This window comes from Canis lupus, chromosome 14 (genome assembly GCF_011100685.1).
Source record: "Canis lupus familiaris isolate Mischka breed German Shepherd chromosome 14, alternate assembly UU_Cfam_GSD_1.0, whole genome shotgun sequence".
In the NCBI taxonomy this organism is placed as follows: Eukaryota; Metazoa; Chordata; class Mammalia; order Carnivora; family Canidae; genus Canis; species Canis lupus.
In genome coordinates, this window is record NC_049235.1 from 47,460,719 (window position 1) to 47,487,156 (window position 26,438).

Genomic DNA, 26,438 nt, shown 5'->3' on the forward strand with positions numbered 1-26,438 from the left:
ACCTAACTCTATTCTTTTTTTTTTTTTTAAGATTTTATTTATTTGACCATGCATAAGCAGGGGGAGCAGCAGAGGAAGAGGGGGAAGCAGGCTCCCTACTGAGCAGGGAGCCCAACAATCCCAGGATCCCAGGATTATGACCTGAGTCGAAGGCAGATGTCCAACAGACGGAGCCACCTGTGTGCTTGAAACCTAACCATTCTGATCAAAAGCCTATATTCTTTCTGTCCCTCCATGGTACCTCCAGGGACAGGGGCAAAGGCTTGTCAGGCTCACTGATAGCTCAGAAGACAGCACGAATATAAGAGGCTCTGCTCACACAAGGCATCAGGCAGCTATTTCTACACTCCACTCACTGGTGGGTAAAATAAATTCCCGGGGACTCTTGACTGACAGGGTTCTGGTTCTTCCCAGCATTACGTCTCAGGCAACAAACGAAAATCAGCAGGTTTGTCTTTGTGCCCCCAACACTGTCCCCTCCCCAATTTTACCTGTTTCTTCCCCAATCCCTGACGCAGGGCCTATTGTCCTCATGTTCTTCATCTCCATTCACACCAATAATACATGACTGAGATATGAAAGTGTGGTGCTTTGGGGACCTACTGTTTGAAACAAAGAGCAGGACTTTACAGGAATGAATTTAGTATCAGAGGCAGGAGCTAGCAAGGATTTGGCTTCTCTGAAGTCACCATCATAGATAGGCCGTATGTAGCACATTCAAAGGGATCCCATTGCTATCCGAAGAGAAATGATAGGAATGTCAGGAGATGAGGTCATCAAGAGTCCTGCTGCTTCAGAGATTCCCTCGAAGCACTTTTCATACCGCTCTACCAGCGTATCTGTACAAAGTCCTCATTTTCATGGGGAACAATACGTATGTGTGTGCTTCTCACAGAGACAGTAATCAGTGGGCATAATCCATCAGAGCCTCTTTCTTTTGATAACTAAAGTTATAGACCTAGACATTGCTTTATTAGCATTTCAAACACCAGCACTGCCCTACCCTGCAACAACCAGAATAAACAAGAGTGGCTCTCCTGGCACACCCCCATCCACATCCCCTGATCATCATACAATGAGGGCTCAAGTCATGGGATTTTCCTCTACTTTTCAAAAATCACTTGTGAGTTCAAAATTGTTCTGGCAAATACTTGAGATTAGTGGTTATAAAATGTCAATGGGTGGATAGATAGATATTGATTTAGACTTAGACTAGAGGTGGTAATTTATTTGCTGAGAGAATACAGTGATGACCTGTAAATGTGATACTAAGATAACATCAAGCTGGATTGTAATTGTCTGTATCCTGTGTAACAACAGAAGAAAGTAATTTTACAAGGCAGCATGAGAAAGTAGACCAAAGACCTGGCTTTGTGACTTACTAACTGCGCAGTTTTTATAAATTACTTGTTTGAACCTTGTTTTCTGGACTGATAAGATCAAAATAGTAAGACTTTTTGTGAGAATTAGGTGTAATATATGCAAATTGCCTAACAATGTCTGGGATGTAGGGGCTCAGGAATATTTGTTGAATGCATAAATAATAGATGTTCAATAAAGGTAGGTAGTGTTTATTATTTATTACAATGTTCATCAAACTTTATAGGTTTTATACCTGCCTACTTCATGTTCCTCAGGAATAATAAAAAAATTAATGGTTTCATTTTTAATTATAAGAGCAAACACATCTGTTGCAAAAATTGATATTACATAAGCGTATTTTTAAAAAGTGAGAGGCTCTACTCCAAAGCCCATACCTTAGAGGAAACCACTGTTTACAGCTCAATATATGTCCTTTCAGATCTTTTTCCGGGCCTGTGCAAATATATAATTTCTAAACATGAAGTTATTCAATTATTGCACTATACACGGTGTTCTATTACTTGAGTTTTTGATGTAACATCTTGAACATCTTTCCAGACCTAGTATTCTATTCGTATAGTCAGACTTTAATTTATGATACAAATATCCTACTAATGGAAAATTAGGTTATTTACTATTTTTTGCTGTTTTAACTGTGCTGTAAGGAGCATCCTTATGTAAATATCATTTTGGCATACATACTAGCTATTTTTCTAGGCTAAACTTCAGAGGAACGGCCAAGTTAAAGGGTCCATATATTAACTAGACTCTGCCATGTTGAAGGGAGAGAGTATTATGGGCTGAATTGTGCCCCCACAAAATTCATACATTGAAGCCCTAACCCTCAGAATGTGACTGTATTTGGAGAAAGGGCCATTAACAGGAGTACTGAAGTTTATGAGGCCATTAGGGTGGCCTCTAATCCAATCTGATTGGTGTCCTTATAAGAAGAGGGAGATTGGATGCACAAAAAGACACCAGGGATGTGCACGCAAAGAGGAAAGACCATGTGAAGACATAGAGAGAAGGCAGTCAGCTCGAGGAGAGAGATCTCATGAGAATCCAAACCTGCTAATACCTGTTAATACCTTCATTTGGACTTTTAGCCATAGAACCAAGAAAAAACAAATTTCTGTTGTGTAAGCTACATAGGCTGTAGTATTTTGTTATGGCAGCCCTAGCAAACTAATACAGAGGTGTTATTCTCAAAGTGTTGGTGGCCCTTCTGCTTTGAGCTGAGATCCAGGTGGTGTGAGCAAGCTCTTCTAGTCACTATTCCCTACTTTCTTGATCTCATGCTCTCACGGTCTCTTCCTTCATTGTCCTTACCCTCCTTATCGCAGTTTATTTAGTAAGGGAGCATTTATTATGAACCTGGGGGTATCTCAAGAGTTTGAGATGTTTGTAAATAATTTGCTTTTTTTTTTTTTTTAATAATTTGCTTTTTAAAAAAGATTTTATTTATGGAGGAAGTGAGCCAGCACAAGTGGGGGAGGGGAAGTAGGAGAGGGAGAAGTAGACTCCAGGCTGCATGGGGGAACCCAATGAGGGGTTCCATCCCAGGACCCTGTGATCATGACCTGAGCCAAAGGCAGATGCTTAAATGACTAAGCCACCCAGACAGCCCAATAATTTGTTTTTTGATATGTCTCATTCTGGCATGGCATTAAGATAAGAGGAAGTACTTATGAGGTATTTTCCCACCGAATTAATCCTCTTTTTTATTATATGAACTATGAAACAAAGAGAAGAAAATTTTTCTTATATAATTTCCTCCACATTTCTTCCTCTGATTGATGAGAGTAAATAGCTCCCACTTTATAGATTACTTTAAATTCATTAGTCAAATCTTTAGATTTAGATAATGAAATCACCCTATATCAACTTGGTGGCCAGGTAGGGTTAACATACCCCTTGAAACACATTCCCTCTCCCTGACCAACCTTCCTTCCTCAATCTTCATTACATCTGGGGTGTGTGCTGCTGCAAGAAAGAGACAGGAAGGCAACTTGAAATTACTGGAAGATCCACATTCTGCTCTATAACCATCCTCAGTAACCTCCCCATATTTGACGTTCCTTTGATTTCCTGAAGAGTGACTCACCCCGCATTGTGGCCGCAGTAGAGGGAAAAATTGGTCTCAGGGTCTCCTAATATTTATTTCTTCCTTCAGCAACTCTCTTTACTTGTAAAGTGAAAGATCATTTTGCTGGAGACTATTGCATGTTGGTGACAAGAGGAAAGGAAGAGGGAAAGTATCTGCCCATGATTGATCTCACAGCTTTCCTTTGTGAACTCTTCCTTCCCTGATCTTTCTTTTCTCTTTTTTCTTTCTTTCTTTCTTTCTTCTTTCTTTCTTTCTTTCTTTCTTTCTTTCTTTCTTTCTTTCTTCTTTCTTTCCCCTTTCTTTTTTTCTTTCTTTCTTTCTTTCTTTCTTTCTTTCTTCCTTTCTTTTCTTTCTTTCTTCTTTCTTTTTTTCTTTCTTTCTCTTTCTTTTTCTCTTTTCTTTTCTTTCTACTTTATTTATTCATTTGACAGAGAGTGAGAGAGAACAAGCAGGGGGAGCGCCGGGCAGAGGGAGAGGGAGAAGCAGGCTTCTCGCCAAGCAGGGAGCCCGATGTCGGGCTAATTCCCAGGACCCTGGGATGATGATCTGAGCCAAAGGCAGACACTTAACCCCCTAAGCCACCCAGTCACCCCTCCCTGGTTTCTTTTCAGTGTTCATGTTGGTTGCCTAAGCATCATAGGGCTGGGAAGCTTGTGCTTAATTTTCCCTAACAATTTAGTATATCTTGGGAAGTTAAGAGTCAGGCCTGCCTCTTTTCTAGCACTGATCTAGAGAAAAAGAGAAGGGCAAGAAGGAGCAGGGCTGGGAGAAGTAAAGGTGGGCCGGTCCTCTTGGCCCAATCTTGCCAATGGCAGTGTCAATTGTGCCTCTCATTTGACTGAGGAGGAGATGTCAAAAAACCCAAACCAAACCAAAACAAAAGCCTCATGGTGATGCTAAAAACAAAACACACACACAAAATCCCAAAACCAACCACCCAATTAAACACAGAAATTTCTGCCGTTTGAAATCTGGGGGGGAAATTGTGTAAAAAGCCCCCCCCCCCCATGTGTTTGTATGTGTATGCAGCGGAAGTTGGGATAAATTAAAGAGCAAATATGAAGATAATATAATAATCTCTTCCTTTTTTTTTAAGGATTTTATTTATTTATTCATGAGAGACAGAGAAAGAGAGGCAGAGACATAGGCAGGGGGAGAAGCAGGCTCTCTGCAGGAGCCCAATGTGGGACTCAATCCCAAGACCCCGGGATCACGCCCTGAGTCAAAGGCAGATAGATACTCAACCGCTGAGCCACCCAGGTGTCCCTAATAATCTCTTCCTAATTGCAACACTCAAGTTCTATTTTATTTTTGCCCCTTTTGGGTGTTGCTTTTTCTTTTTTTTTTAAAGATTTTATTTATTTATTCATGAGAGACACAGAGAGAGAGAGAGAGAGAGAGAGGGGCCAGAGACACAGGCAGAGGGAGAAGCAGGCTCCATGCAGGGAGCCCAACGTGGGACTTGATCCTGAGTCTCCAGGATCAGGCCCTGGGCCAAAGGTGGCACTAAGCCACCGAGCCACCCAGGCTGCCCAGGTGTTGCTTTTTCGATTCTATTCTATTCAGTTTCCTAAACCATATATGATCCCTAAAGGTACATGGAATTATTTCCAAAAAATATTTGGGTGCCTACTATAGGCAAGGCTAGATGTGTACAAAATGAAAATAGAGCTAATATTTAGTCTATCCTCAGGCTCTGCGGTTTCATAGCAAAAGTAATTCATAATCATGTTTGCTTACAGATTTGCAAAAACAGTAACTTTTACAAGAGAAACCATTTTAATTGCCTTGCATTCCTTGATAACATTTAAATGTCATTGACATTTAGCTCAAACCAAAAACGTAATTTGAAATAATAAGCAATTAAATGAACACTTTGATCACAAACATGGATTTTAGAAGAATTGGCTTACTTATGTGTTATAAATTGTAAAAGGGAAAGAAAGAGTTACACCCATGCCACATGTGAACTGAACTATGGGGCTATAAAATAATATATCATCTGTAAGGCATCTGCTTCATTTAATTCAAACTCGAACATTTATAGTTTCAATAGTTGGTACTGTGGTCTTACACATGACATGAAAAAAATAATATTTGAACAAGTTCTTGAATTTGGTAGGTGGCTGTTTAGAGTTACAATGTGTCTTCCAACTCTTAAGATATTAGATTCTATTATGACACAAATGTAGCCTTTAGAATAGAACTCTAAACTCTAATAATATTCTAATAAACTCTAAATATTTCTAGGGAAATATCTATAGTTCAATACTAGTGTTTAACACTGTATTACTACCATTTTGGATGCTAAAGATGGCCATTATTTTGGTTTCATAAAATCTGTTTATCTGTTTACAGCAATTGACTGGCAAAATGTTATCACTTACTGCCAAATTTCTGGAAGCAAATCAGGGAAAAAAAGAGTATTAACTAAAAACCATGAATAGATTTCAATCATGATTCCTTCCATGAAATGGATCAAATCATGGGCAACAATCACAAACAGATGCTATTTTTTATCAAATGTTTAACTATCTCCCTAAAATAGGATCCAAACAACGTCAAATGATTAGAGGTATAGTATAGAAAGAGTGCAAGTTGTCGGGAGTCTCACAAAGGAAGGAAGAAATGACATACTATTTTAACTATTACTAAGCATCTGTCCTCCGCCCGTCAGTCTCCATGGTAATCCAGTACAATTGCTCCACATAAAATAACCACATTAGTCTGGCACAGGCATTTGCTTCCTCCCTGAATTTCCTGTTTTCCTAGATATGAGGTCTGTGAGGTGTGCCTTCAGGAAATAGTCACTCACTCAGAGGTCTGCTAGGAAGAGTGATTTGGAGAGGGTAGGTTCCTACTGCTTGCTAAAATGATAGCTTTATTCTAACCTAACATGTTCCATCTACACAAACTTAAGTTCAATTGAATTCACTTTCACTAACCTCTTATATAGCAGGAGACTTCAATCATTGCCAAAGTCAGTATATTAAGTCTAGCTGTTGAAGGCAGCTGCTTTCTCATAGAACCATGTTTCCCTACCTCCCCTATATCAGTTAGCTGATGATTCAGTGGTAGGAAATGCCAAAAGGAGCTGGCAACTGTGGCCTTTTCCACTTACAATAGATTTCTTTTATGCACTTTGGATTTTTCTCCAGTACTGTGCTCGATGGTATTTCTACTGTGTAATCAGATCGGATGGCTCCACAAGGTGCTGATTGGCAAGAAAACATGGAGGTAAATGGCTTCCTCTCTTCCTGCAGACCCAGGGGCAACTGTGATGCCAGTCTATTGCCAGGGACTTCCTCAGAGGGAAGTGGGGCTCTCATCTGCAATTGGAATGAAGCTTCCAGGAGAGCTTTGGAATTTGAAAATTCCTTGAGCCTCCACTGATAAGTTGAGATAAATTAGGCCTCCTGGGGCAGCCTGGGTTCAGACATCCTATTTCTGTGCTTTCTCCTCCTCTCCTCCTTGGCTGGTGGGAAAAAGGAAAACTCCTCTTTCTAAGATAAAGAATTTAAGAATGGGAGCTATTTGCTGTTTAGACAGCTATTTTGCTGTTTGTTTAAATCTCTGGTCTTCAAGTTGCGTGGTTCTTTCATTTTCTTCTGTTTTGTTATTACTACTGTGTCTTTTGGCTTCTCTTCCTCTGTGGGGTAAAGTTTGATCTTCACAAAGGAAGAGGAAGTACGAGGCTTGATGTTTTCTAATTTTTGTTCATTAGTTGTATAACCTTGCAAGTGTCATCTGACTTCCTGTACAATATGGATTCTTAAGTCTATAAAAGGGCTTGTCAATATCTCTTCCCTTTCATTTGCAGAACATTAACATTGTCAATTTTTAGTTGGATTGATCTCAACAGAACTTTTCTCTAATATCTATGCTATTTAATCAAGAATTTAACACTAGGATGAATACACTAGGATATTAGTTTTCAAATATTTAAAAGTTAAGTACAAAATTTTAAACCATATTTACCTTTATTCCCTGTGTTTGTATTTCACGATACTTAAATGAGGTTTTGTGGATGGCAGAGTATTTCTCTTGAGGGATATCTTGAATTATGAGGTTTCATATTCTAAGTTTAATTTGAACAAATTATATTCCCATAATCATTCATATGAAACTAAATTAGTTTCAACTTCTGCAAATAAGTTATATGTCTTTAATTTTCACAAGAAATAAAGTTTTATTTAATCAAAGGCTTCCCCCCCCCCACCCGCCCAAATCATTTCTTAATCCTCTTCTACTGTCCTTCAAAGGAGGAATAAAAAGCACTCAAGGGTTTTTGGATATTGGATACTACTGTTAATGGGGAATATTGCAAATTGCCTAACCTACTTCACAAAACACACAACTGAAATCTCAAGCTCCACCCCTACCACCTAACCTGACTGTTTGCTAAGTTTTGGCAATACTGAGAAGTGTTATCTCACTGACACTGTCATGTTCTGAGTTGGCTTCAAGAAAAACCTTCATATATAGACCTAATACCATTGGCTTCTTTTTGTTTTTAAAATCTTGTTTATTTACTCATGGGAGACGCAGAGGAGAGGCAGAGACATAGGCAGAGGGAGAAACAGGCTCCCCATGGGGTGCCCAATGTGGGACTCAATCCCGGCACTCCAGGATCATGACCTGAGCCAAAGGCAGCTGCTTAACCACTGAGCCACCCAGGTACTCCCACTTAACTTCTCTAAACATTGGTTTCCTCATTTAAGAAATGGGGGTAGTACCTATTTCACCAAGCCATTATGTAGATTAAATTAGATTGATGTGAAATGACAGACTATAAAAATTCTCATTTTCAAGTCAACCATCAGAATATTATAAGTAGCCCTGATTACAAAATTGGCCCATATTCATCATAGGTAGCTACCAAAACAATGATATTTCCCTAGTTTACAAAGCACAGTCAAGTTAAGAAAATTTTCATTTATAGATACTTGATATTAATCCGGGTTTGTGTGTGTGTGCACGTGCATGTGCGCCTATTTAGACATTAATTCTGGGCATTTGGGGGAAGCTTTGATTAAGAAACATTAAGCAGCTGTGTGCTAGAATTTTGGCAAACTGACTTTTATTAATTATTTAGCACATCTACATCGAACACATATAATATGTGCTAGTGCAGCATTTCCAAACTTTTAAGAAGGATCTCATTACATTCTTACAAATGTTGAGGACCCCAGAAACTTTTTCTTTATGTGGAATATATCTATGGATATTTACTCTCCTAGAAATTAAAACTGGGAAAGTTTAAAAATATTACTCATTCATTAAAAAATGACAATAAACCGATTACATGTTAACATAAATGTTTTTATGAAAAATAACCATATCCTTCAAAAAATTAATTTGAAGACTCATTGTTTTATATTTCTGCAAATGTCTTTCATGTCTGGCTTAATATTAGACAGTACTGGGGATCCCTTGGTGGCACAGCGGTTTGGCGCCTGCCTTTGGCCCAGGGCGTGATCCTGGAGACCCGGGATCGAATCCCACATCGGGCTCCCGGTGCATGGAGCCTGCTTCTCCCTCTGCCTGTGTCTCTGCCTCTCTCTCTCTCTGTGTGTGACTATCATTAAAAAAAAAAAAATTAGACAGTACTGGATTACTTAAGTGTTTTTGCATTCGATCAGTGGCAATTATCACACTTCACATAGTCCCTGGAAAACTCCACTATGCTTGTGTTAGAATGAAAATGAAAAAAAAATATAAAAAATACTTAGTATTATAACTAAAATAATTTTGACCTCATGGATACTCTTGCATTTCAGGGACCTCCTGAATGATTCCATACATCAATCACTGTGCTAGTGCCTTGTACCCAGTTTTGACTCACGAAATATTTGTTGAATGAAGTGATGAATATCATACCCTGTACCATGTTCTGGGGTTACACTAATGAACAAGACAAGAGCCACTGCCCTTAAGCTTAGACTCCAATAGAAGAGACACATGTTTACAATACTTTGCTATTAGGACCACTCTAGGTGTGGTCACTCAAGATACTGTGGAGGATAAGAGGGCACCTTGCCCAATCTTGGGAGATCAGGAAAGGCTTTTAGAGAAAATGATGGCTATGCTGAAACCTTGAGAAGCCAGTTGAGGAAAGCAAGCATAAAATGAGAATGAAAAAAAAAACAGAGAAAACAGCAAGGCTTGCTAGAGTTTAGAGGGCAAGGCATGGTAGGTTGGCCAGAAATGAGGAACTGTATGACTTGTTTCCTGAGGGAAAGTTTGAAGACTTTAAACAGGGTAGTGACATAGTTAAAGTTTAGAAAGGTTACTTTGCGTACAATATGAAAAATGAGATGGAGTTGAACAAGGCACCAGGTAGAAAGGCTACTGCAGAGAGTTGAGGTAGGAGATGATGTTGGCCTAGGCAGATCAGTAGTAGTGGAGATGGAGAGAAATGGAGAGATTGGAGGTTTATGAGAAGTAAAAACAGACAGGACTTTCTGATGGCTCTAGGAGATGACAGGGAAAGAGGGTGGGGCTGAGTATAACACTCATATTTCTGGGTTAGGCATTGAGTTGATGATGATACCATTTAGAAATAGGGAACATAAAAGTAAGTATAATGAAAATGAGGAGTTTAATTTGGGATACATTGTTTTTGAGATATCTTGGAATATCAGGACATGTATTTTTTTAAAAAATACAAATTGCATTTATTAAGAAATTTCAAGGATGGGCAGCCCGGGTGGCTCAGCGGTTTAGCACTGCCTTTGGCCCAGGGCGTGGTCCTGGAGACCCGGGATGGAGTCCCATGTTGGGCTCCCTGCATGGAGCCTGCTTCTCCCTCTGCTTGTGTCTCTGCCTCTCTCTGTGTGTCTCTCATGAATAAATAAATAAAATCTTTAAAAAAAATTTCAAGGATATACATTTTTAAAAAGATTTTATTAATTTATTCATGAGAGACAGAGAGTGAGGCAGAGACACAGGCAGAGGGAGAAGCAGGCTCCCTATGGGGAACCTGATGAGGGACTCAATACCAGGATCCTGGGATTATGACCTGAGCCAAAGGCAGACAATCAACCATTGAGCCACCCAGGTGCCCCTAAGATACACATTTTAAGGCCACATATATTTTCCCTTCTCTTAGTGGGCACATAAGACAAGTGTGTAGACTTCCTGAATTTAGGACATTTGTTACATGCCAAATACAATACAATGTCTATCAGGACATGTATTTTGAAGGCAGTCATGTATGCAGATTTGTAGTAAGGAGAGAAAACTGGACTAGGAATTTGTACTTTGGAGTTATTAGCATATGTATGGTCACTGAAGCCATGGAAGTGAATGAGATCACCGTAGTATAAAAAATGAGATAGGAATAAACTGACCAAGACACAATGCTGAGGTATCTGGACATTTGAGTGACAGGCAGAAGATGGAGGTCCTAGAGGTAAAATAAAGAAGCCAGAGATCCAGAAGGAAAACTAAGTGGATTTCATATCAAAGGATGTAAATGCAGCAGGCCATGATCACTAGTATCCAATGCTATAGAGATGTCAAGTAAAATAAGGAAAAGGATCCACTACAAAAAAGGAACCCTCATGCACTGTTGGTGGGAATGCAAACTCGTACAGCCACTGTAAGTAGATAGTATAGGGGTTCCTCAAAATATTAAAAATAGAACTACCATATGCTCCAAATACCCAAATACTGGGTATTTGCCCAAAGAATAGGAAAACACTAACTTGAAAATAATTATGCACCCCTATGTTTATTGCATCATTATTTACAATACTCAGATTATGGAAGCAGCCCAAGTATCCATTAACAGATGAATAAAGAGATGTAGTACATATACAAAATAGAATATTACTCAGATATTAAAAAGAAAGATCTTGCCAATTGCAACAATATGGATGGAACTACAGAGTATAATGCAAAGTGAAACAAGTTAAAGACAAAGTACCATATGATTTCACTCATATGTGGAATTAAAGAAAAAAAGAAAGAAGAAAAAAGAGACAAACCAAAAATGAGACTGAATAAACTGATGGTTACCAGAGGAGTGGTGAGTGGGGAGATGGTGAAATAGGTGAAGGGGATTAAGAGTTCACTTACCATGATCAGCACTGAATAATGTATAGAATTGTTGGATTACTATATTGTGCACATGAAACTAATATAACTGTATGTTAACTACACTGGAACTAAAATATTTAAAAGTTATGTGAAAAAAAAAAGAAGAAAATGGATCTACTGAATTGAACAAAGATATTGTTAGTGACCCTGTTGAGAATTTCAGTGGAGTGGTAGGGACAGAACCCTGAGGCTTACTGAATAAATAATCAATTGAGTGAAGTTGCTGGGAAGGCAGGAGACAGAATCCAGAGGATAGGCACCAAAGAGGGGATACACGTAGAAACGTGTGCCTTAGATTTGGGTGACACCTTTTCATTGTGACATTTGAAAGTATAAACGGGTACCATAGTGTAGTGGTTAGCACATCTGCTTCATGCGCAGAAGGTCCTGGGTTTGAGCCGCAGTGGAACCACCAAGAGGCAATTATGCCTTGAGGATCCCTGGATGGCTCAGTGGTTTAGTGCCTGGTTTAGTGCCTGCCTTCGGCCCATGGCGTGGTCCTGGAGTCCTAGGATCTAGTCCCATATCGGGCTCCCTGCATGGAAACTGCTTCTCTCTCTGCCTCACTCTCTCTGTGTCTCTCATGAATAAATAAACAAAACCTTAAGAAAAAAAAAAAAGTATAAACGTGGATGCAGGTAGGCTTATGAATGTGGAAGTAGGAAGTGGTTGGGATTTCCTCTCTGATAGGTTTTATTTTTTGCTGAGAATAAATGAGGGAGATGCATTGAAAACAACGGAGAAAATCTGAAGTGGCTGCTGTGAAAATGAGAGCTAAGTAGGGAAGCAAGTTGTGTGGCACAGTTGAAGGCTCATTTGAGGTCGGACACTGTAAATATGTGACGAAAAACAATCTATAGTGTCCATGCAGGATTTCAGATCAGTTTTTAAAAAATCTGTTTTTGAATCAGAAGGTTAAGGTCTAGACTATTTTTAGTAGCAAGTAGAATACTGCAGACATTAGAGATCCTAAAACCAATACAATTCTCTCTCCACCCCCAACATAAAATTTATAATACATGAGTGCATGTGCATACACACAATTATATAACACTATTAGAACTCCTTCTGGAGAAAACTCTATAGGTTGTCGTCATCTCGTTGCTTATAACCTTCCACATAATTTTCAGTGGAAAGTAGTGCAGTTATTACTTTGTAGGAGAGCATGAAGAAACCTCAGGCAAACACCTTCTTATTTATATAAAGAATTTATCCATTTTCATTGAGCAAAATAACAAAATTCATTTCTTTCATATCCATTAAAAGATCCACCTCAAAGAAATATATCAGTAGAGATGGGAGGCAAGGGTTTTCTTCATTATAGAGTATTAAGCAATAATAGTATTCTGAATAATTTTATATTTTAAAATGTGCTATATGTAGGTAATATTTATTAAATATTTATTATGGACTGGGCACATTTAACTTGCACAAAAACTCCATCAGGGGCAGCCGGGTGGCTCAGGGGTTTAGTGACTGCCTTTGGCCCAGGGCTTCATCCTGGGGTTCTGGGATCGAGTTCCACGTCGGGCTCCCTGCATGGAGCCTGCTTCTCCCTCTTCCTGTGTCTCTGCCTCTCTCTCTGTCTCTCATGAATGAATGAATAAAATCTTAAAAAAACAAAACAAAACTCCATCAGGTAAGTATTATCCCCATTTATAGCTGAGGGAACTGGGTTGCAGAAAGGTTATGTAACTTGTCCTTGGGTATATCCATTGTAAATGGTGGAGCTGGGATTAGAAGCCAGGCAGTCGGACTTCAGAGGTCACATGTTTAAACTCCTGCTTATACTGCCTTTTCAAGGTAGAAATTTAATGAAATTTCCTAAAGTAAAATGCCCTTTGAAGTTTGAGAAAATTAACACAATGACTGGACAAATGAGCTGTGAACAGAACTCATGAGCAATTCAGTACAAGTAGAGACTAAGGAAACCATAGATAACAAGACTCAAAATAAGCTGTTTCCTTAGATAAAATTTCCTTCCTTAAAAAAAAAAAATACTTCGAAACATTTTAAGTATTCAAAGGAGTAGAGAAAACAATGACAATTTAATACCCAAGTATCCTCCACCTAGACCTAGGCTTTAAGGTTTGTCACATTTTCAACAGATTACTTTTGGCGTAAAATTAAATATTATAGATAGGAGTGAACCTTCCCTACTACACCCCCTTCTCTCCTCAGGAAGGAATCACTATTCTGAATTTATCTATCATTTCCTTACAACGATTTCCCCAATTTGATCTCAGTTTTGCCTTTTTAAGCCTTTATGATATACCATATACATATTTCTGCAACTCGCTTTTTTTTTTTTTTTTTTGCTCAACATCACGTTAATGAACTTTCTCTAAATCAATACGAACAGCTTTGGTTCATGAATTTCCATTGTTTAGTATCCCGTGTATGTCGATTTGTCCAACCAAGAGCGTGACTTACTCGTCCCTTCTCCTGTAAGTGGACATTTACATTGTTTCGCTATGAACAGTCTTGCACGGGCTCGTGATGATTATTTATATATCATATACATGTGATCCATTATGTAACAATATATTAGATACATTTAATTCCTTAACATGCGGTTTAGCAGGAGAGACACTAACGTGCATGAGCCATGAGCGATACATGCAAAGACAGGCATTAGGTTTCCAGAAAGGTACAAAAGACCGTGGGCTGTCCCGAGCAGGATGAGGCCACACTCCAGCAAAGCGAGCGACATTTAGGGCTACAGTAGGACACCACCCAGTTTCAGTCCTTGATTGCTTTCTCTCGTCCGAGGGTTCCACACGTGCCCGTTCATTTTTTTTTTTGCAACCAGAGCGCATGCAGCTCCACCGGGAGGGAACCCGGGACGGACGGGGTGAGCTAGCACGAGGGTGGCCGTGCAGAGTCCGCAGCAACAGCTGCAGCCGGAGACCTCGGGGCAGCGCCAGGGCACCGCAGTGACAGCTCCGGGCGGACGCCGGGGCAAGCGCCCCCGGGAGTCCCGGAAAGCTGAGCAGACGGGGATGCACGGAGGGCTCAGACACCTGCCTCCAGGTGTCTCTGCACCCGCACCCACCCTGCCGCCAGGTCGGCAGCTGCAACGCGAGGCTCGGACTCGCCCCCCCACCCCGCGCCCAGAGCAGCGGCTTCACAGCCCGGCCTCTTCCCGCGGCGCCTCCTCGCTTTACGCCAACTCCGTAAGCGCGCGCTCAGGCCGACCCCGCCGCTTCCGCAGCTCCCGAGCCGGCGCGCAGTCGCGCGGGGCGGCACTCGCGGGGGCCATCTTTAATTCGGGCAAAACCCCACCCTCGTCGCCCACCGGCCACTCCCTCTCCTCGTCCCCGGGCTTTTCGCCCACACACCGAACGCGCTTTAACCTCAGAAGCAGTGTCGAAGAAACACGCGTAAAGGCCTGACTACCCACGCCCCCCCGCCCCTCCCTCCCGCGGAGGGGGCCGAACCCCGCCGGTTTAAACATGGCGGCTAAACCTGGGCAGCGAAAGAGCGCCGATGCCAGTGAAGTCATGTTCGAAATGGAGAGAGTCGGCGGGGCCGGGCGGGAGTAATCTCGCGAGAGCGGCGCTGGCGTCGGCTGGGCCCGGAAGCCTCGTCGGAGGGGGAGGGGGAGGGGCGGGGCGGGGGCGGGGGCGGAGGAGGGAGCGGGAGTCGGGCGCGAGCCAGTGGCGGAGTCCGCCCGCTGTCGCCTGCGTAAGCGGGGCCGCGACGCGGGGCGGCTGCGCCGCGGAACCGGCGTAGGCGGCTTTGGAGAATCGGCGGGCTGCGCTGCGCCCGGGCTGGTCGCGGCGGGGGGAGGGGATGTCGGTCAGTGCGAGGTCCGCTGCTGCTGAGGAGAGGAGCGTCAACAGCGGCACCATGGGTGAGTCTCAGCTTTGGGCCGCCGCGGCTCCGGGTCGGCGGCGCCGGGCTCGGGGCCGGGCGGGGGGGTCGCGCCGCCGGGCCCGGCTGGGGGAACGCCCTGCGGCGACGCGGGGAGCTGGCGGAGGCGGGTGGGCCCCGGCGGGCCCGGGGCGCGGCGGCGGCGGCGGCGGGCCCGGGGGGAGGGGAGGGGAGGGGAGGGGACGGGGCGGCGGTGACAGTTTGAACTGAATGCGGGGAGAGCCGAGGCGGCGGCGTTTCCTGCGCGGGAGCGGGGGGCCGTGAGCCGCGGCCTCGCCCGCCCGCCCCCCGGGGCGCCCCCTGCCGCCCCCTGCCGCCCCCGCCCCCGCCCGGCCCGCCGCCGCCCGCGGCCCTGTCTCCTCCGGCCGGCGGCTGCCCCCGCGGCGCGGCGCGGCTGGGCTCGTGGGGAGCGGGCCTGGCGAGGAGGGTGGGGACGTGTGTGCGCGCCCGGGCGGCGGCGGGGAGGGAGGAAGGAGGATGCACCAGGCTGGAGCGGCGGCGGCGGCGGCTGCAGAGGCTCCAGCAGCCGCGTCGCCTCCTCGCTGCTGCTGCTGCTGCTGCTGCTGCTCCTGCTCCTCCTCGCCTCTCGGGGTTCCCTTTCCCCAGGCGCGGCCCCGCAGGCCGGTGGATGGCGGGCGAGGCTGGAGCGCGGAGACCCAAGGCGCTGCTTTGGGCTTGATTTTTAGGAAAAAGGGGCGAGAGAACGCCTGGGGAGGGCTTCCCCCGGACCCCCGGACCCCGGGCCCCGCGCCCCCAGGCCTGGAAAGGGTGGGGAGGGTCGCTGGAAAAGGGAGGGAGTTGGAAATACCGGTGATGTTTAAGGACGTTGATTCTTGAACGTATTTCAGTGTTCTCAGTTCTTCTCTCCAGAAGCCCTTTCATTTCCTCTCCTCCCCCACGTATTGGAAAAAGAACAAGGCCGTTTCATTCACATTTTCCACTCCTGAGTTCCATTGCCTACGGTGCGTATAGTAGGAAATAAAGCAACCGAGAGGTTTCGGACACGTTTCCATTTGCCAAGTTAGGTTTTGGGAGTGCACGGTTTCAAGTCTGGTTGGTGTGTGTGTGTTGGTTTTTTCTTTTTCTTTTTTTCTTTTTCTTTCTTTCTTTCTTTTTTTTTAATTAGAGCGTAGGGAAAGGATTTGTGGCGTCCAGGTGTTTGCTTGATTACTGAAGTAACTGATTGTAGCGAGTTTATGGTTATAGTTGAACTTTAGGATTTGTTTGGCTGTGCTATTTTGATGGAATGGAAGAGTACTTTCCCGACTGCCCTCGAGAATCTGAGTGAACAGATAATCTAGATTGGAAAGCATTTTACCTTTTTTTTTTTTTTTTTTTTTTTTGACACATATTTACGTGATGCGTATAGTCCGTTGTCGGCGTCTCCTCCTCCCCAAGTATTGAAGCAAGTTGAAGAGGAAACGTTATAGGTATTAAGTGTACAGGTGTGGATGAAATTTATGGAATCCCAGTAGACCAAAGGGTGGTGCCTTAGCAGGATAAAAACAATTTCTAATCTGGTTATTCCTCCAAATAGCAAGTGAAGGGGCAGGGGGAGGGCAGGAAACCATCTTTCATCCCACCCAGCTGTTCAGTGGGTGGGGCCAGAGGAGATAGGGTTGAGTCAGCTATGAAATAAATGTGGAAGCCACTTAGATGGTCTGTATAGTAGTAGTGTGTCTTTCTGTGATGGGACAACGTGGTGGAGCCAAGTCTTCTTAATAGTTATTAAAAAATATCACACACCCTCTTAAGCTTACAGATTTGAAGATCATAACTGATGATAGAAGTTTATTTTGTGTTTGTCAAGTGGATTTTAATTTACAGAGAGGGTATTATATTTTTGTGATTTAGTTAAGAATTTCTGGTTTTGATCTGGAGATAAGATTTTTAGTATGTTAACTACATGGAAGGTAGTGTTATCAGTAGATCATGTTTCAAAAGCTTGTTGTAAAATTGGTTGGTTGCATTTGTGCATTTTTTTTCGTAGAAATGATCTTAATATGTTTACACCAGAACTTCCAGTCTAGTCTAACCCAAAGTAGGACTCCTGACAGACCTTAGAACAACTGTAGAGAGATAATGACAAAAACACAGACCCACATACAAGCGTGGGTAGTAGGAAGAATTAGATCTGTGGTTTCCAAGGTCTCAAGAATGGGGGAGTGGCCAGATGCCATCGACCAGTCAGAGTGAAGATAGTGGTAGAGCAGGTTGGTTTCAGTCTTCTCATAGTTGATGAGACTTCTCATAATTTGATGAAACACATATTCACTATAGATTCTATTCTGGGAACTGCCAGTAGAGTACTGCTCTATGACTAAATTACCAACTGAGAATCATGTCTCACATTTTGAGCCAATACACTCTCGTCAATTTTTGATTAGAGGTGTAAAGCTTTTAACATTTATGTATTTTGCTGGAATTTTGAGACAAAATGGACTTTTAAAAATGTGTATAGGTTCCCCCCCACCCCCAACTAAATTTGGGCAGCAAATGACATTAGGTTTATTGCACCGTGAAACTGATGTAGGAAAAAAAAATGTTTTTGAGAAGTAGAATTTTAAGGTAGCATGATTATGGGTTAGGCTTGCTAGATGAGAGCATACTGTTCAATGTAGAGTGTTGGTCTCTACAGCAGTGTTTTCACAACCTGCCGATTAAGCCCTATTAGTGGGTCTTGAAATCAATTTTGTCGACTTCTAATAATTTTTAAAAAGTAGGAAAGAAAGAGAAAATAGCAACATACTGCACTTAGTATGAATTTTGGGGGTTGGGTTATGACATTTTTATTAAGAATTGTGGTCAAAGGGACACCTGGGTGGCTCAGCAGTTGAGCATCTGCCTTTGACACAGGTCGTCATCCCGGGGTCCTGGGATCGAGTCTCACATTGGGCTCCCTGCGAAGAGCCCGCTTCTCCCTCTGCCAATGTCTCTGCTTCTCTCTCTGTCCTGTCTCATGAGTAAACGAAATCTTAAAAAAAAAAAAAAAAAAAGAATTGTGTTCAAAAATAGGAAAACAGGTGGGGGAGTGCAGTATGGATGGGTCAAGTCCAAGGTCTTTAAACATTTTGAGAGGGTGTGGAGATACTGGTCTGAGAAGGGAAGACTTTATTAAATGCTTTTAAGTCCATGTGGCTTTTTCTTATCTTGGATTCATTTATTCTGTACTCTATACATGGAGTGTGGTTGGAGAGGACTGGGACCTACTCCTCCTTGAGAGGAGGTCATCATAGAAACCAGGATAGTCCCTAAAGAAGATAGTATTGTTTAGTGACTCTGCTCTAGGCCTGGAGGAGAAATATATATATTTTTGTCTTTTCTATTTGCATCATCAAAAATTAAGAGAGCCAAGTTTTGGGCATGAGCCTGGGGAAAGAGGGCCAAGGAGGCAGCTTGGTTTGCTTTCCATGTTGAATGCTTTAGGCCACACATACAGAAAGTCCTTTTGATTTGTGCCTGGTGCAGTCCAGCTCTCCAGAGCTAGGGATTACGTACAGGGATTTGAGTTCAAAGTAATAAGAGACAAATATAGTATAATGGTTAAGAATATGGGCTTTGGTGTCAGGCAGATGTGGGTTTAAATCCTGGCATTGCCAATTACTAGAGGTATCAGGATACAGTTAGGTTACTGCTTTTCAGACTGATGAAGGACTTTTCTTTCTTTCCTTTTTCTTTTTTTTTTTTTAATTTTTTTAAAATTTATTTATTTATGATAGTCACAGAGAGAGAGAGAGAGAGAGGCAGAGACACAGGCAGAGGGAGAAGCAGGCTCCATGCACCGGGAGCTCGACGTGGGATTCGATCCCGGGTCTCCAGGATCTCGCCCTGGGCCAAAGGCAGGCGCCAAACTGCTGCGCCACCCAGGGATCCCTCTTTCCTTTTTCTTTTAAAATCCAATCCACTGTTGGGATCCCTGGGTGGCTCAGTGGTTTAGCGCCTGGCTTTGGCCCAGGACGCGATCCTGGAGTCCCGGGATCAAGTCCCTCATCGGGCTCCTGGCATGGAGCCTGCTTCTCCCTCCTCCTGTGTCTCTGCTTCTCTCTCTCTCTATGTCTATCATAAATAAATAAATAAATCTTAAAAATAAAATAAAATCCATTCCACTGTTGACTGATATTGTTGTGAAAAGTTCTGCAAGATTTTAAAAAATGAAGATGAAATTTCAAAAGGGGGAATAAAGTCCTCGTTTTTTATTCAATCCAAGAGATAAAGTTATTTTGCTATAAAAGTTTTCATTTCTGTGCTTTCAGTTTCTATACTTTGCTGATATAAACCAATAAACAGTTCAGACTGGCTTACTGGTCCACAGACCACACTTTAAATAACACTGGGTTAGGCTATGCTGCAGTAAGAAATAGCCCTACAAATCTAAATGAAGCTAAAGATGAGTTTTTGCCTGTCATTCTAAAGTTTATGTACTTTATTTAGGCAAGTATTTCTTAACTTCAAAGGTACTTGTAGGCTTAGGAAAGTAAATAAGTATCCCCTGAGGTTGGGGAGTAAAGCCTGAAGTTGCTCCTGTTCACATTATTTTGAATTAAAAAAAAAAAATCTTAGTTATTCACGTGACATGTTTTTTATTTGTTTGTCTTATATGCAGTATAAAGAGGATTTCTCCTTCTTCCTACCCCACCAATCTGGAAGTAAAAATTGATTCTCCTGACAAGAGGTGACACATTAATTCTGTTCTGTTTACTTTGGGGACCACAACTCCATACTTTTCGGTAGCTTCATTTGAGAGGCAAGGCTCCAGATCAGAATTTCTCAAAACTTGGCACTATTGTAATTTGGATTTTTATTTCTTTGAGGGGTTCTCCTTCGCATTGTACTATGTTTACCAGCATCCCTGGCCTCTAGCTACTTACTAGATGCCAATAACACTTCTCCAGTAGTGACAAAAAAATGCAAACCTTGTCAGATGTCACGGGGTAGGAGTGGAGGGGAGAGAATCACCCAAATTGAGAACTACTGTGCCAAGTGTTGGAGAAGCCTTTGAAAGATTATAGGAGTTGGAGAAGAAGGAAGTCTTCCTTAACTATCTAGTCCATAATTCTTCCTTCTGGAGCTCTTACCATATTTCCCTAACTTGGGGATCAGAATCACCTGGGTAGCTTGTGTGTGTGTGTGTAAGTTATCATTTAATTCATTGATTTTTGTAAAATGTGGTCAGTAATTACTGGGTACATAACAATATGCTAGGTCAGTATTTTCCTAAGTATAATTGATAAACCTCGTGAATGAGGGTCAACACAGTCTCTTGTTAAAAATGCAGATTAAGGGCAGCCCGGGTGGCTCAGCAATTTAGCACCGCCTTCAGCCCAGGGCCTGATCCTGGAGACCCAGGATTGAGTCCCATGTCGGGCTCCTTGTGTGGAGCTGGCTTCTCCCTTTGCCTGTGTCTCTGCCACTCTCTCTCTCTGTGTCTCTCATTAATAAATAAATAAAATCTTTTTTAAAAAATTTAATTTATTTATTTATGATAGTCACACACACAGAGAGAGAGAGAGAGAGGCGGAGACACAGGCAGAAGGAGGAGCAGGCTCCATGCACTGGGAGCCCGACGTGGGATTCGATCCCGGGTCTCCAGGATTGCGCCCTGGGCGGAAGGCAGGCGCCAAACCGCTGCGCCACCCAGGGATCCCAAATAAATAAAATCTTAAAAAAAATGCAGATTAATTAGTTCCTACCACACATGCCATGATTCACAGTTTCTGAAAGGGGCCCAAGAATCTGCACTTTTAAATGCTTTCCAAATTAAGTAACTTTATTGAGGTACAGTTTTCATTCATATACAGTTTTCATACAGTTTTTTAACATGAAAAAACATGTTTTATTAATTAAAATATATTAAGTTCACACATAGACTAAGTTATGCATTTCAAATTACTCCGTTATCATTCTTAAAATACAGAAGACAAGTGTTGAAAAGCTTCATGTATTGATATCATGATGTGCAAACAGTGATGATCATCCATTTCAGGCCTGAGTTCAGTCTTAAGAAATGTGTGTGTTCAAGTGAAATGCATTGTAGGGAAGAGTTAGCAATCTTCTTTCTGATATCTTCAGGATTTCTTCATTTTAACCACTTCAACTCATACTGTCTACTCACTCTACTGGTTGCTCTAATGAAGATTTATCAGTAGCTTACAGGACTGCCAGCTCTTTTTCCTTAAAGAGCAAATAATAAAGCCTTGTATTTCTTATACTTAGGAAGTTCTTTAGTTTTCATGTATGGAGAAGAATGATGTTCTGACCACCTCTTTCATGGTAAATGACATCAGTATTATAACCATAAACAGCATCTCAATTTAGATGTGCTTTTCATACTCTCCTTCATGTTCTATGGAAATTAGGTATGCATGAATCCCATCAAATCCAGAAAGCATCTCATATCTTTGATGCAGAAACAATCAGCCACATGGCTTCACATACCTACTAGGAATAAATGAATTTTCTGAAGTGATAGGAGAGTAAAATACATTACTATTTTTTAGTCACAATCTAACAAAGGGTCAATGTAAAAAAAAAATCACACGTTGAAATTGATTATATCCAACAAAATCCACCCACAAAGATGCAGAGTTTCAGTTCACAAAATGTTGAGCTCAATGAATTTTGACAGATATATACACTTGGTAGATTTTATTCCAGTCAAGATAAAAAACATTACTGGGGCATCTGGGTGGACTCTTGAGTTTTGGCTCATGTCAAGATCTCGGGGGTTGTGAGATCAAGCCCTGCATAGGGCTCTGTACTCAGCAGGGAGTCTGCTTGAGATTCTCTGCCTCTAACTCCCTGCCTTCCCTTACTAATATTTTTTTAAAGATTTTATTTATTTATTAGAGACAGAGAGAGAGAGAGGCAGAGACACAGGCAGAGGGAGAAGCAGGCTTCATGCAGGGAGCCCGATGTGGGACTCTATCCTGGGTCTCTAGGATCACACCCTAGGTTGAAGACGGCGCTAAACCATTGAGCCACTGGGGCTGCCCCCTGCCTCCCCTTATACACATGCTCTCACATGCTTGCAAGCATGCCAGAGCTCTCCCCCTATCGCCTGCCCCAAATAAATAAATATTTTTAAAAAAAGATAACATTTCCGTCACCCCAGAGTTTCTTGTGCCCCTATGCAGTTATCCCCCTCCTGCTCCCAGGTAACCGTTGATCAGATTTCTAATATCCATAGATGAGCTTAAAAATTTCATTTATTATTTATTTATTTATTAATTTAATTTAATTTTATTTTATTTTAGATTTTATTTATTTATTCATGAGAGACACACAGAGAGAGGCAGAGATACAGGCAGAGAGAAGTAGACTCCATGCAGGAAGCCTGATGCGGGGACTCAATTTTGGGACTTTGGGATCACACCCAGAGCCAAAGGCAGATGCTTAACCGCTGAGCCACCTGGGCATCCCTAAAAAAAAATTTTTTTTAAGAGAGAACCTCTTCATTGAGGTATAATTTACATATAGTCAACTCATTTAAAGTGTTTTTTTCTGGATAGGTTTTTATTTTTTAGATTTTATTTATTTATTCATGAGACACAGAGAAAGAGAGAGAGGCAGAGACACAGGCAGAGGGAGAAGCAGGCTCCATGCCGGGAGCCTGACGTGGGGCTCGATCCCAGGTCTCCAGGATTAGGCCCTGGGCAGAAGGCGGTGCTAAACCATTGAGCCACCCAGGCTGCCCTGGAAGTTTTTAAAGACTTTTCCTCCTAATTCTTTAATTGTGAAGGATTTGAAATGTGAAGGAAACATGAAACGATAGTAAAATGATCATCTTGGTACTTTTAAAAGCATACAGATTGTAGTAGTCTTCCAGAATTTCATAAACTGTAGACTTGGGATAAGGCCCTGTTTGTTTTTCGGAAAAATTAAAACTATTTTTTTTTCCAGTTTTACTTTGTAAAATATATTTGAAATATTCCTGTAGTGGCAATTTGAAATTTTTGTTAATGTAATAAATACTTAACTGCCAACAAAGTGTCAGACACTGCAAAATAGTAGCAATCAAGAAAGCTATGGCCTGCAGCCTATGGATGTTACATAGTATTTGTGATTTAATTTCTGAAAATGCCTTTTATTCTATGGAGGAGTTTATATTTGTCAAATAGGCAATAAAATCACTTGACTCAAAATTCAAAATGTTAAGAAGAGATATGCAGTGAAATCTTTCTTCTCCTATTCCCAAGTAACCCAGTTTCCTACTTTTCAGGCAACCTATTTAACAGTTTCTTTTATGTTTCTTTTAAAGGTGGTTTTTACATACACAAGCAAAAAAGATATTCCTCCCGTCCCCACGCATAGTAGCATCAGATATACATTCTTCCTCACTTTTTAATTTTTCCCAGTGTATCTTGGATTATTCCATATCAGTACACGAAGAACATTCTTATATACAGCTGTATAATTCCATTACAAGTGGGCCATTGATTTAACTAACATGTCTTTTCTGGTAAGACATTCATTTTCAGTATTTTGCTGTTATAATAACCATAACATGGTGAGTAACTTGGGACATTGATTATTTCACATGTGTTAGTATCTCAGAGCTGTTGAACCCTTTTGACACAAGACATTATCAGCTAAAGTGGTAGTTTGGAAGTTAAGTCATTACTAGCTTAGGACTTCAGCGCTCAAGTTCATTCATTTAACAAATATGTGTCTTGTGTCTTGTGCTGTGTGGTGGACACGGGGGATACTGAGTTAAATGGTGTGACAGTCAAAATAAAAGTCATGGTGCTTAAGAGCTTATGTTCTGGAGTCAGAACTGGATTCACATTTCTAAATCTTAATTGAATCTTGGGCAAATAATAGAATTTTGTTTCATTCTCTGTAAGTGGGAGTCATAAAGTTACTGGATAATTAAGTGAGAATTAAATAAGATGATAACGTGGCAAGTTCTTAGCCTGGCATACTGAGCAGATGTTAGCTTTAAAAAAAAAAAAAAGTTCTGGGACTCGTGGGTGGAGTAGTCAGTTGAGTGTCCAATTCTTGGTTTCTGTTCGGTTCATGGTCTCAGGGTAGTGCGATTGGACCCTGAGTTGGGCTTTGTGCTGAGCCCTGAGTTGACTTGAGATTCTCTCTGCCTCTCCCTGCCCCTCCCTCTGATGCTCTCTCTCTCTAGAAGAAATGAATAAATCTTAAAAAAAAGTTATCAGACTGTATGGCAATTGACTACTTTCCTGCCTTCATTTTTAAATTTCTTAAAGTCAAGGACTATATTTTGTTCACTTTTCTCCACCTGGCATTTACTTTGTAAATAATTTGTGATATGCTTTAAAGGTATATAGAGTATACAGTGAAAGTACAGAGCAGGATACCATTTCTAAGTTAGAAAAGGTAAATCGTTAAAGGTAGATAGGAGTGATTAGGCAGAGGAGGAGGAAGGATACTTATTCTAGGCTGAGAACTCATGGTAGTTTATGAGGCTAGACAGGTAAGCAAAGATCTGGTGTCGTGTGCTCAGAATTAAAAAAAAAAAATCTCTATTGAAGAATTTTAAAAGAAGAAGAATGGTAACCATGAACATCATGATGATAAATCCATTAGGTATAGATAGAACAGCAAGGTGGGGCCAACTGATTGAGGGAGGTTAACATAGCAGTCCTAGGACTAAAAGATGAGGGACAGAACTAGGGTCGTGGCAAAGGGTATGAAGTATAGGGGATGATTGTAAGGTATGTGGTATGTGAGGGGATGTCGGTGGGGAGTAATGAATCCAGAGTGTCTGAACCTGAGTAAATGGGTGATTAGTCAGTATCATATATCGAAATAGATTATTTAAAACATGAAATTGAGAGGCCTGGAGACCATTTAAGTATGCATGTCTGGTAGTCTTAATACTAGGAGAGATCTTTAGGATGGAAAATAAAAAAATTAAAATTATTGTGAATTTATTCATTTGTGCTTTGAATTTTTACATTTACTAACTCAAGCTATCATATTGAACAAAACCTGTACTGTAGTTTGGTTAGTAAATTTGTTGGTACTTTTTTTTTTTTTTTTTTAAGAGTAAAGGGGAGGGGCACAGGGAGAGGGAGAGGGAGAATCTTAAGCAGGCTCCTTGGCCGGCACAGAACCCTGACAGGGCTCTGCTTCACAATCCAGAGATCATGACCTGAGCTGAAATCAAAAGTTGGATGTTAAATTGACTGAATCACTCAGGTGCTCCTGTAGGTATTATTTTTTAAGACTTGGCATTTGTGCCTTGGGGAACAGAGTTGAAACAATTTGGAATAAAATGGTTTGTGTGAAACTTCAGTGTCCTTCAAAGTTAAACAGACTGAGGTCACCAATATCTTAAGTAATACTAAGATGTTTACTTATTTAAAATGTCTACTGATACATTTCATAGCTGTAGCTCTTTCACACTACAGATAATGCTAATGTTTCTTTATATGAATAACATTTTGTATCCTTATATGTTCAGATTGTCCATACAGAATGTAATTGGAGTTCTTTTCTTTTTGAGGAAGATTTTGGTATGTGTTGTTAATTTTAGAGAATACTGTAAATGCCTTGAGTATCATTTGTGTAAGAGGAGGTGGAATCTTCATGGTAATTTTATCTTAGTGCTTTTGTTTATGCTATTACTAAAGTAACCAGGGTAATACCTGATTTGTTACATGTAGCATTCTGGGATGTGACATGGTCTAAACAAGAAAATCTTTTTTCAGTGATAAATATACCTTAAAATGTCGACATTTCAAACCATTTTTAATTTTAAGAAGTTTTAATAGATCTACTTAGTTGCTTTTATGATGAATTTAAACAAATTAACCAAGAGGGGGGAAAAAGCCATTAAATTATTTCAATCACTGAAGGTTAATTTGTGTTCTTTCTTAATTACATATTTTTTTTCATGGTTGTAATTAGTGGTATATTAGTGGTTAGTGGTTCTTAACCCTGGTCAGACATTGGTGAAAACCCTTCCGGTGCTTAACATACTTGGAAGCTTATTAGTTCACTAGGTGTGAGGTGGGGC

At 41.4% G+C, this 26,438-nt stretch overlaps 1 protein-coding gene and 1 non-coding gene across 4 annotated transcripts in view; both read left to right on the plus strand.

The window, feature by feature from the left end:
- Positions 1 to 11,911: 11,911 nt before the first annotated feature.
- On the plus strand, positions 11,912 to 11,984 carry TRNAM-CAU. Its single transcript has one exon. It is a non-coding gene; the product is annotated as a tRNA-Met (tRNA).
- A 3,254-nt stretch (positions 11,985 to 15,238) lies between these two features.
- Positions 15,239 to 26,438, plus strand: part of SEPTIN7 (septin 7) — a 117,975-nt gene continuing 106,775 nt past the window's right edge. The window contains exons 1-2 of one of the 3 annotated variants that reach the window (XM_038557330.1): positions 15,239 to 15,428; positions 17,036 to 17,037. In XM_038557330.1, coding sequence (XP_038413258.1) covers positions 15,368 to 15,428; positions 17,036 to 17,037 — 63 coding nt within the window. In that variant the 5' untranslated portion in view covers positions 15,239 to 15,367. Of the gene's footprint in view, positions 15,429 to 16,296; positions 16,413 to 17,035; positions 17,038 to 26,438 lie in introns of all 3 variants that reach the window. The other 2 variants (XM_038557328.1, XM_038557329.1) reach the window with 2 other exon arrangements.